The following is a 12,071-nucleotide window of genomic DNA, read 5'->3' on the forward strand; positions in this document are numbered from 1 at the left end:
CATTTGATCAACTGATTCATTCTCAGAGGGACAAGCCGGAGACGTCTTGCCGTCAATAGATATGACATGTCAGAATTTGAACTGGTTTCTGACTGAGTTCTTGTTTTCCTCTTAGGAAGTTCCCTGAAGCTTGCTTGTTTTACCTTATTTTTGGGTCCTAGTTGACTTCTTGAATAGGGTTTGCTTTGCTTACTCACATCACTGCTTTTCTGATATGGTACACCATTTTGTTTGCTATTTTTAATACTTGCTTCTCGCCTTGGTCTTTGCCTGAGCGATAGATTTCGAGACTGAGAAGCATTTGGTTCAATCTGATTAGGCAAATGTGGCACATTACTGCTAAATTTCTCAGAAACACTAACAGGAACCGGGCGAGGCAAAAGCATTTCATTGCAATACATAGAAGGAGCTGATACTTCACTCCTCTTCTCTATTCCTTTAGAGTTTTGACTGCTAGTAGCATTAAGCACTCTCAACACTGTCCCTTTGGGGATAAACACTGGAGTAGCAACATTGGAATTTTTAGTTACCCTGCTTTTAGATGTTCTTGCAAATGTAAGCATCTGCTCGTTACTGTGTTCTTCACTACTAAACACACTATTTCCACCATGCATTTGAGGTAAAGACATAGCTTGTTCCAATTCAGTGGCAGGAACAACTCTCTCACAGCTTGCTGAATTTTCCTGAGGGAAATGCACCTTTTTACTAGAAGCTTGACATCTCAAAGGCATAGATTTCATGTTAGATTCAGCAGCAGACATGAGCTGAGCAATCTTTCTACACAGCAATGTTGCTGACTTCTTATTGCATGTTGTATCATCCCATCTGACGCCCTCTGGAACATTTTCGGCCCCAGAACTAAGAGAAAATACAGATGAAATAACGGGTCCCTCAAAAGGATTGCTCTTATTCTCCATTTTCTGTAGTTCTAATGATTCCAGGAGAAGATTGTTTTTTGGACTTACGGTTTCAGCTTTCTTTACTTTGCTAAAGCCAAAAGTCATGTCCTCCCAAGGTGGAGTTTTAGTGAAATTAAAGTTCTTTTCCGCTTCAGAACATGTAACAGATTTTTTATCAAAACCCTTACCAGTTAGATGTGCTTCTGCAGAGCTAACTACCACATTCTTACATTCTTTGTCATCCCTCTTTAGAGGCAATGTATCTTTTTGTTTAAGGACTGCAGCAGAATAGAATGTTTTGCCCTCCTGAGTAGTCTTTACTGAAATGTTCTTGGAACTTTTATCTTCAGAAACAGTGGCATATTTTGGACGGGATATATCCACACCTTCTTCATAACAATACAAATCATAATGTAAGTTATTTTTTCCATCTACTTCCCACTTCGAGGATTTAAGATCACTTTTTTTTTCAGTACTATTAGTCACCAGAGACTGAGAACAGAGCTCTGCAACACTTGAATGCACATCAATACCTTTTACCAAATGAAGGCGTAATTTTGATGCATCTTCTCTCTGTATAGATACAGAGTTGTAGTCTAAGCATTGAGAATCTGAAGAACAAAGACATTCAGAATTTTTGTCATGTGTACTCTCCAAATTAAGCTGGTTACTAACACTGGATAACTTGTCTACATTCACTTCCATGGTTAGTAACTCATTTTGAATCATAGAAGATGTTTTTTTTCCTTCTACAGATCGTTCTCTACCTTGATACTCAAGTTCCTGTTCAGCACAGTTCACAGGTTTGTAAGCTGCTTCTTTCATAGGAATTAGCTTAAGAACCAGCTGTTGAGCTCCGTTCACTATTTTAATCTCTACTATCTGAGCTAAACAATTAGAAGGAACTACAAGTTCAGATGGTGCAATTACTGTTAAAGGCATTCCAGGTTGTAAAGGCTCAGATTTTGGAGAATAAACCTCAACTTCCACACTTTGATTCTCACACATGCTTATTTCAGATGGCTCCAATATTGTTTTGTCCTGTACTGACGTTGCATTTATGCTACATTCTGTATCACGAGACGAACACACGATTTTAGTCACTCTTTCTGGAATCTCACAAATCATATTTGAAGATGAATTTGAAAGTTCATTTTGAAAAGGAATTTCATCATATTTCTGCTTTTCAAATAAAGTGCTTTTACTTGGCAAGCAAGCCTTCTTTCGCTTGTGGTTTATGATAGTATTTGAAGGCCGTTTTGTGGGTGCTTCATGTACTCTTCTTGTATGTTTTACTATATAGTCATGTCTAACGGCACCATATTCACAGTATTCACACTGATAAGGAAAAGTTCCAGTGTGTTTCACCAAATGTCTCTGGAATTCACCTTTAGTGTAAGATACATAATTACATTGGGAACAAATAAATTTAATTTCTTCATGTTGACCTATATGCTTTTTATACTGCAAAGGATCCCGTGTTGAAAATCTACACTTATCGCAGTAGTATTTACCTGGCAGAAAGTTTTTAACTTTAAATGTTTTCTGTTTTCTACTTGAGGATATTTTTTCATGCTTTTCAAAGTCTACAGCATTGGCACCTTCAGGAACAAAATGGAAAGCAGGCGGTGGAATATGACTGCATGTCTTACAGATGAAATTCTTGTCTTCAGTCCACCCGAGTTTCTTCTGCTTTTCTATATCTTGCATTGAAATTTTCTGAACATTTCTGCATTTTATACAGTTTATCAGTGACAACTTATTATTCTCAGCCTCAGTCCCTTGGTACAGGCAGTTCTGGTCACCATCCCCTTTTGACGGATTTGTTTTATCTTCAGAAGATTGCTTTGGGGATGTAGTTAAGGAATTATTTTTATCATTGACTTGGACAGGGTACAATCTTGGTAAAATTTCCCTCATTTTCTTCAATTGCATTTCAGAAGATGCAACTCTGCAGCAGTCTTGTCAAACACAGCAGTAACAGACAATATTTTCTTGATATTACTCTTGTGTATGCTGCTTATTAATTACTCATTCGGGCCACCAATTTGCAAAATATGCTCTTTGGAAGAAATGGTGCTCAAGGAACTGCATCCATATTATATTCCATGTCCTTAATTTTATTCAATCAACTTGCAGCACTAGGGAATAAAAAGTAGAAGATTAAGTCAGTTATGATTTACTAATCATTTAACTAACGTGAACTACAGCTTAATTACAACATGCGAACTTGTTAACATTGATTGTATTGTGCACATACAATCATTAACTCTAATTGAAACATATCCAAATAAATAACCTTTTAATGTTTGCTTATATTCTATTTGTAAATTCATGAAATGATCTAATATATAACAAAACCTAGGGAGTTTCTTCCATGTCATGAAAAAAAAATCCATTTAAAAGCATGTATTTAAGCCTAAAAAAAGGATTCTCAGTGACAGTACTCTGCACCAGAATTTGATTTCAGTTTATATACAGTCCTTGACTGAGGAAAAGATATTATAAAACACTATAGGTGCCACTCATTTATGAATAGCAATAAGAAAAAGGAAACCAACTCCAAGGATTACTAGAAACACACAACCTAATTAACATAAAAGTTCCTGAAGTATAGATATAAATTCTTTTCTAAGCCATGCCAATGTTTCCACATCCAAGCAGTCCTGAACACTAACTCAAAACAACATATAATTTCTACTTCACATATTCTCAAAATAATTAGGTCAAAACAATCTGTGGCTGCAATAAGTAATTACTATCACTTCTATTAATATCACAGTACAATCACTTCTACATACATGTGCTTGTGGGCAAGCACATAAATAATTCACTCCACCCCGATAATACAAAATGTATTATTCAATCAAAATAAGCAATGCAATGGTAGGCAGAGGAAGAACAGTATTATTAGTGTAAAAATACCACAATCACTTGTGCAACACTTTTGGCCCCACAGGTTCTAGTACTTACTGTCACTTTTCTATATTTAATACAAACAAGATCTCAGCTTTAAAAGCTTTTGCCAAAACCACGAGACCACTGAAATTTGGAAAATAAACAACTGAAGCATCCTTTTGAGACATAAATAAAATAAGATAAAGTCCAAAGCTAACAGTAACAAGTAAAAATCTATTCAACACCTTCTTACTCAAAGTCTTACTTACAGACATAGTGTTGCACAGATCTGCATTCAAGTATAGACCCTGAGGTTATTTCTAGACTCCTCTGCATTTTAATATAATCACACAGAAGATGGCTATTTCTGCTCCTGAAATCTACTTTCTCTCCATGTCTACCTACAGAGAATAGGGCTTGATTTGGGCTCTAAAACCCTCTCGCAGAGCTGAGATCTCATAGTAGCATCTTACTACTATAATACTACCTGAATGAGAACTTGATACTCCAGCACACCTTTAGAATGCCTGGATATGAGTAAGGATCCAGAAGGTTCTTCTTGCATCTCCCTGCATTCCATCTGCTAACACTCCTAATTGCTGTAAGAATGTTAACCTAGAGATGGGGCTATACAAAGAGCATAAAAATTGACATAACCTCAAACAACAGCAAAAAGTTATAAAACTGGTTAGATGATTGTCTTTTCAGTCTCTAACAGATGGATGGCGGCACACCTCAAACTCATCAGTATGTAGCACTTAGGCTATAGCAGTCTCATATTATAGTGCTGACAGCTGTAGCTACATCCCTGCTTGAAAAACAAATCCACAGCAGCTTCCCAGGAAGGAGGAAAGCATACATTACTATATCAGGATCTGAAGATTTGTGTTTCATTTGTTTGGTTGCTTTAATCTAACACTGGTAACATTAGCACCTGGATAACAGGATAAAAGTCAAATAAATGCTTCTGATGATCTCAGAAGGACTGTTCTCCCTTGCTAATATAACTTTAGACTTGGGATGAATCTTGTTGACACAGAAGACATATGGTAGGCCTATATTCAGGAGATCCACTGCTTTATTTCAGGAGAAAGATTATACAAGAGCTTGGAGAGCTCAAGAGCTGCATCCAGACCAAAGATGCTTTGATGATTTGTACAGTTTTAAGAAATAACTAAAAATCTGCATTTTGAAAGAGACAGGTGAAATTAGATTAATATTGTCTTTGCCTTTTTTGCTGTTAGCAATTACCTGCTCATACTGAAACTGCAATCTGCATGAACCAGCCAGCAGATAAGCATTGCGTACTTTATACCATCAACAACCTTGATCACAAAAAACAGTATTAGACTAAATACATAGAAAGATTTCTTATTTTTTTAACACTGTAAACTTCACCTTCCGAAATAGCATGAAAAAGAATCCACCACCTTTAAAGACCAAGAAAACACTGTCAAACTTCTTACAAATGCTTCAATTTACCAGACAGACCTCTATTGCTCAGCCCAGGAAGGTGGCACTAGAAGAATTTAACAGAGGTAACTCAGAGAACAGGCTAGTAGTCTTTCTAAACTTTTCTAACTCAAGTAGTTTTCTATTTGAAAGAGAAAACAAATGGGTGTATAACCCCAAATCCAAGCTTTTATGCAGACCTGTGACAAATACTGTGTTCAAACCAGTGTTATTAGAAGCCAAATTTCAAATGTTGCTGGAGTTACTGTGACTGCATTTGATACATGTGGTCTGTTAAACCTGACCAGCATCTAAACACCCACACAGCCTCTCACTCAGTTCCTATCCCACCCTGATTAGAAAGGGGAGTGAACTGCAGGGCAAGAGACAAAGACAGTTTCATAGATGAAGGTAAGAAGCAAAGTGTAGGGGAAGCATAAACGAACCCACTCACCATCTCCCACAAGCAGACCAATGCACAGCCAGTCTACACGCAGCAACCACCTTGGAAGCCAACACTCCTCTCCCCTTTTTCCTCTGCTTCCAATTATTATTGTATATTAGGATGTTTTATGGTATTTAATACCCACCTGGCTAATTCTAACCAGTTGTCCCAGCAGTGTCCCCTCCCAGTCTCTTGCTCACCCCTTGTCTACTCACTACGAGGCTAGGGAGGAAAAAAGCCTCAACATTGTGCAAACACTGCTCAACATCAGCCAAAACACTGGTATGTTATCAATTCTGTTTTAGCCACAAATTCAAAACACAGCCCAAAACAGGCTGCTCTTAAAAAAAATAACTCCATCCCAGCCTAACCCAGTACAAGGTAAAAATGAACTCAATAACCAGTAGCTGCTGAAATGACACCCTTGTTGTCTACCTAGCTTTTTTTTTTCCTCCCCCATTTTTTTTTTTTTAATTAACTGTTCAGTGATCAGGAAAGGTTTGATGCAAACCATTCCTATTTATCACTATTTTGGCTAAAATAAAGTACATTGCAATGTGTTGGTTTTTGTTTTTTCATTAAATACAGGAATTAAGTTACTTGCTTTTTCTGATTATTTCAAAAAATTAGATCATTGATACAGATTTCTGATACAGAAAGGTGGTGCAATAATCCAGCTCCATTCACTCCATACCACCATGAATAGGGAGAGAAGGGAGGCTGAGAATTACCCTGAAAAACTGTGTTAATTAACTGTTATCAGAGACATGCTTCAGAAGATTTAATTAAATTATACATACTGTATTTTTTCAAGTTACATTTAGATGCAGAGCACACAGACCAAACCAAAGACACAACTGAAACAAGACCTGAAAGTCTACAGGGAGTCTGAATAGAAATGCAGGAATGGGACAGATAAAGAATCACGTAAAAGATCCTAGGTGTGTCAAAAATCAGTTCTAGTCATTGTCTTTACAAGAACGTATTTGTAAAAAATTCTAGATACCCTAGATTTTGGAAAAACTTGGAAGAAGAAACAGAGGCACATGAAAAAATGATAACAGGAAGTTAAACCAAACTTTATTCACTCCTACCAAACACTTGCTATTCAATGACATTTAAAAACAGGACAATTAATGAAAGGAAATATTCCCACCTTGCACATAACACTAAGTAGTGTATCTTGAACCTTGCTGCTCAAGATAGTGATCAACAGATCCACTGAAGTCAAAATGTATTCCTAACAGTAGATATCACATTTTTATAAAGGTTAGAAAACAAACACCAAGTAAAAATAAACAGACACCCTCTGCAGTCTCACTATGCCAAATCCATCCAGTACAAAGTTTTTGCACTGCAGTAAATTACAAACCACTGACGCAGCCACTGTCAGAGACAGGAATTCCTAGCATCTTCCCATTATTCTATGTTTATTAAAATTTCCATTACCTTCAAATACATTAAAACTTTGTTCATCATTCCGAAGAAAAATATTTATTTTCCACTCTTTTACTTCCCTTCTTTACCTCAAAGTATACAATGCTATCAACAAGACGGATGTGACGAGCAGCATGTTTTTATCATACATGATCAAATAAGACCTTACTTCAGCAAAGTATACACCTCTCACATACTAAGTTCACAAACTGCACTCAACAATCAAGCTCTCCTTTGGATGAGAAAAACTCATCCAAATCATTTTCTAAGAGAAATAAATTTTAAAAGAATTAGAAGACATTGTGCATCACTGTATCAGGAGTATAGCATGCAAAATGCAAGTCTCTAGGGGAAAACTTAAATCTCCATGTAAACTTATCTTGTCTGCATTTCACAACTCCATACTATGCCATGTAGTATTGGTTGGCTGTATCTGATAAGCTGAGTGAACTGTCGTACTGACCCAGCAGCAGGGGTTGACTAGCCAAGAACCCACAACTGTCAGCCACCAGCTTTAGGCCTAACAACTGGGAGAGATCCAAAGCGCTTGACTCAAGTATTGCATAATATTGCAACTAATTAAAAGCACTGATTTTGTATTGAAGGCGAATTATTCAAATACACCAAAGAGATTTTATCTGTAATTATTTCTTCTTAAAATTGCATTTTGCTTCAAAATGACAGCTAATCACACAGACATGGGGCTTTTTGTATCTGAAATTCACATCAAGCTTTTCAACCAAAATCAATGAGGAATGTCAGTGCAGATAATTAAGAAAGAACAAAGACCACAAACCAAGTTTTTAAATCTTACTTTTATTATAAAATACACAGTTATTTCACTCTACAAAAACAAAAAATGTAACTACATTCAAAATGTTTACTACTTATGGTATAAAGTTATGCAAAATATTGATTAAAAGTGGATAGTTTTCTATTGAATAGATGAAAAATTGTAAAAATGTATCGAGATTTATATACATCATAAGAAGGCAGGTATATATATATATTAAATACAATATATAAATACACAGTATTCTACTGAAATGGTGGTCTAAGGCTCTGGGCCTGAAGCCTAGCTTTATTTGTACCTGACACATAAAAGATTCTGATATGTAATTCAACTGCTTGGTGGTCTTATTGCAATAAACTAAGCAAGGCACCCTAATATAACTACTGTATCAAAAGCAATACTTTAGACAGTATCCAAAGAGATGCTCATACAGTTGTTTATCACATGTATGATTACATGTGATTACATTTCATACATTACATGTATGATTATCTTACGAATTTATGCTGCATATTTATCCATTTCATAAAAATTACAACCATTTCAAAAATCTCTGTATATCCAAAGCATACTGACTAGCATGTAGTATTACCTTGTTCTAAGCTTTAAGGCCTGTAAGCAACAAAGCAAGGAAGCATGACACTACAGAAAACGGGAGAGGAAAGAGAAAAGAGCTCTATTACATATTCCTCCATACCCAGTTCACAAAGCACTCATGTAGATGCTAAAATTCATCTCTACAGATTTAATTTCTGATCAAATAAACCACTTACATAAGGATCTGCAAGAAAAGGGCCTACTACTACAACCTTTTATTGTAGTAGTAATGCAGAAGAGAATACTAGCAAAATCCTGTAGAATACCATTAGTCTTCTTTGTAACAAAAGACTTCTTTTTATTACATGTGTGCTTCAGGACACGTAGGCTACATCCATGATAATACTGGATTCTTTTTTAAAATAATTCTAAGTCATTTTATACATCGCATTTTCCTTTAGTGTCCAACATAGGACATTTTTATGATAGTTTCTGTAGCAACAAAATTTAATTTCGGATTTAATTAAGAGATTCTTATGCCTGAACACTGTAAAGAACAAAATTTACATACAAAAGGCAAGATGTTCAATTTGCTCAATAACGTGGTTACTAACCCGAAAGCTTCTCTTCTTCAAGAAAAACATCCCAGACGCCAAACCTGGACAACAGCTTTAGAGTCCAGGCGAATCCACGGCACCCTCATGGCGTCCACGAGCCAGCAGCACCCGCCAGCTTACCACCAAAAAGAAAACAAACAAACAAAAAAAAAAGACCAAAAAAAAAAAAAAAATCCCAATTTTCTCAGGCATCCAGCCCACCCACGCAATCACGGTGCTGCCCCTCCGCGGAGACCAGGCCTGTCTCGCTGAGGGAGCGTCTCTGCTTCGCTGAGGGGTGACCGGGCGGCCGGCGGATCCCCCGCCAGGCCGCGCAGCCCTCCGCCCGCTGCCGCCGCCGCCGGCGGGGAGGCGGCTCCGCCCGCAGCGCCGCGCAACGCCGCCGGCGGCCCGCAGGGGGCAGCACTGCGCCGGGCTGCAGCCCGCGCTCGCCGCGGGGACCCCCTCTAGACCTCTCCCTGAGGGAAAGGCGGGCGGGCAGGGCATGCGGCAGCCGCGACGCGGGACCGCCTGGGGGAGCCCGGCGGTGAGGGAGCCCCCCCCAGCCGGGAGGAGGGAGCTAAAAGCCTCGTCTTCCTCAGCCGCTTCACGGGTTCCCCTCGGCTCCAGGCGCGGCGCCCGCTCCACCTCTGCCCACAGAAGGCGCCCGCTCCTCGGCGCCCCCCGAAGCACTTACCCCAGCGACAGCGAGCCCGCAGCCCGCGCCCCCCGCCGCCGCTGCTGCTGCTGCTTCTGGTGCTGCTTCGGCCCGGCCCTCCGCTCCCCACGGCGACGGGCAGCGGAACTGACCTCAGCGGCGGCCGGGCACCGCGCCGCCCCATTGGTCAGCACCGCGCCGCCGTTCCCGCCGGCGGCGCCGTGTAGAACTCTACTGAGGCGCCCCGCGCGCGCCGGCGGTGGCGCAGGCGCGCTGCGAGCCCCAGCCCGGTCCGTGAGGCCCGGCCGGGCATGGCCCCGCGGGGAGTTCCTGAGGAGAAGCGCCCGGCGCGGCGGTGCCACCTCGAGGAGGTGCGGGGAGTGCAGCCCGGCCCCGCACGCCGAGCTGTCAACCAACCGTGCGCGGCACGAGAGGAGTGGTGGTAGAGGAGGAGGAGGAGGAGGCCGGGTTGGTGTAAAAGGCGTTCAGCGTTTACCAGAAGGATGGCTGGAGAAGGGGTCGTCGTAGGGTCGCTGTGTGCTCAGTGCCTGTCGTTTTCTGTTGCTTCCTATCAAATCTAAATTTCCGTTTAAATAAATTATTCGTAATCTAATTTGAAGGGAGAAAAGTTTAAACTTTTAGCATCTTACCTCCTAAAAATCCTTTTAAGGTGACCACAGCATTTAACTATTATGCTTAAAGAGGAAACCACATTTAACATAAAATCCAGAGTCTTTGCAAATAGTGTCTTTATAATGGAGCTTTTCCTGTATGTGACTTAACAGTTGTGTGCCATTTTGCTGTTTGTTCTGTTACTTGGGATCTGTGCAATAAAAGGAACCGCTAGTAAGTTGTATCTTCTGACTAGTTTTTACTACTACCATTGGAAAGAGCGGGCTTGATGTAGGCTTGCCATTGTCTAGGTACGCCTGACTGATACAGGTGGTATTTTGTGTTCTTACTCCACCATAGGCATTCACTGTACTCAGTGTTGCAGACAGGTCATGGGAGTAGATCAGCCTTTGCCTTGACAAATTTATGCGTTTGAGATAGCTAACATTGTCGTCTAATTGGTTAGAGTTATGAATTATCTGTGTGGGTGCCATGAAAGCCATCACGGGTAATTTCGAATTAACTGGTTTGTGTCAACTGTTCTGCAAAGATAAATATATGTGGGTTACACTTAGCTTATAGTTTTCTTGAAAATCAGAAGCAATAGAAATATTCCTGGAATAAAAGATGATATTCTGTAACACAAGTAGTAAGTCAAGAAATAAAGAGTTTGCTGGTCGAACTGTTCTGTGGTGTTCTGGTTTGTTCTTTTTTTTTTCCACATCATTTAGCTGTATCTTAAACAGTCCTGGCTGTGATAAATGCACTTCATATCCGTGAAATTGAACAAGTTATCTGATACACAACAGTGATTAAACACTTTCACAATTCTTTCTTAGCCTGTCTCTAGGTTAGAAAAGCAATTGCCTGGAGCAAAAGCAAATAGATCATTCAGTATTTAAATAAGGCCAGATTAAACGATGTGACCCAGAAAAGCCTTATTTTTTTTATTATTTTTTTTATGGAAAGATTAAGAGCCAATTTGCAGCTTCCTTGCTGTTTTCCAGCTACACTAAATTCAGTTTCTTCCCTGCATTTTGTATCCTTGTGTTTACAGCTACTCCACCATTTCCTTTCACTGTCATGAAAATGCTTTCTTCGCTGAAATGAGTCAGATTCGTTCAGATCCTAGATCCCTTTCTCATTTAGTGTCCAGCCCTCAACCTATTTGGACTACCAGAGAGAGGATAATTCTGTAGACTTAACACCTCATCACTCCCCTTTCCTTTGCCATTGACCAATGAATTCACACCCTTCTGAGGTCTTTTATTTGTCCTTTAATTCCCTGACCCTAGAGGTACCACCAGTGTTAGTCGGGCACTTGTGGGCATCCACAATGAGGACCCTAAAGTGAGGGTCATTACTTGGTAATGGTAAGGGTTGTTGCTTAGGTAGACGCTGGTGGTAATGGTACCAATTAGCAAACAGAATCATCAGCTAAGCAAGTAGCCTGCTTTACTTTAGAGAGAGTCCTAGTAATTGCGGCAAAGTGATGATGCTCTTCCTGCATTTGGGACAAAATCTATTGTTCCTTTGTACCATTGTTATCCCCTGTGAGACCTGCCCACCAGGAATTCAGCACAACTCCTCATCTGCTGCTGATTGTCCTTCTGTCAGCCTGCATTTCTTTCCACTCAGTAACAAGATTATCTGACATGAAATACTGATGATGGCTTGAAGAGCCAGGAGGGCCACAGACAATTTCTGATGTTGAGCTACAGCTTTGCAACTCAGCTGCAAAACT

General features: G+C 39.8%; 1 protein-coding gene across 1 annotated transcript; it reads right to left on the reverse strand.

The window, feature by feature from the left end:
* Window positions 1-2: 2 nt before the first annotated feature.
* On the reverse strand, window positions 3-9,831 carry ZNF518B (zinc finger protein 518B; the record flags this gene model as incomplete). Its single annotated transcript, XM_082759588.1, has 2 exons — window positions 9,076-9,831; window positions 3-3,040 (listed from the first exon to the last, which is right to left on the reverse strand). A coding segment is annotated over exon 2 (2,832 nt), but the record flags the coding sequence as incomplete, so codon positions are not given.
* Window positions 9,832-12,071: the final 2,240 nt, after the last annotated feature.

This window comes from Aythya marila (genome assembly GCF_965140915.1).
Source record: "Aythya marila genome assembly, chromosome: 4".
Taxonomy (NCBI): domain Eukaryota; kingdom Metazoa; phylum Chordata; class Aves; order Anseriformes; family Anatidae; genus Aythya; species Aythya marila.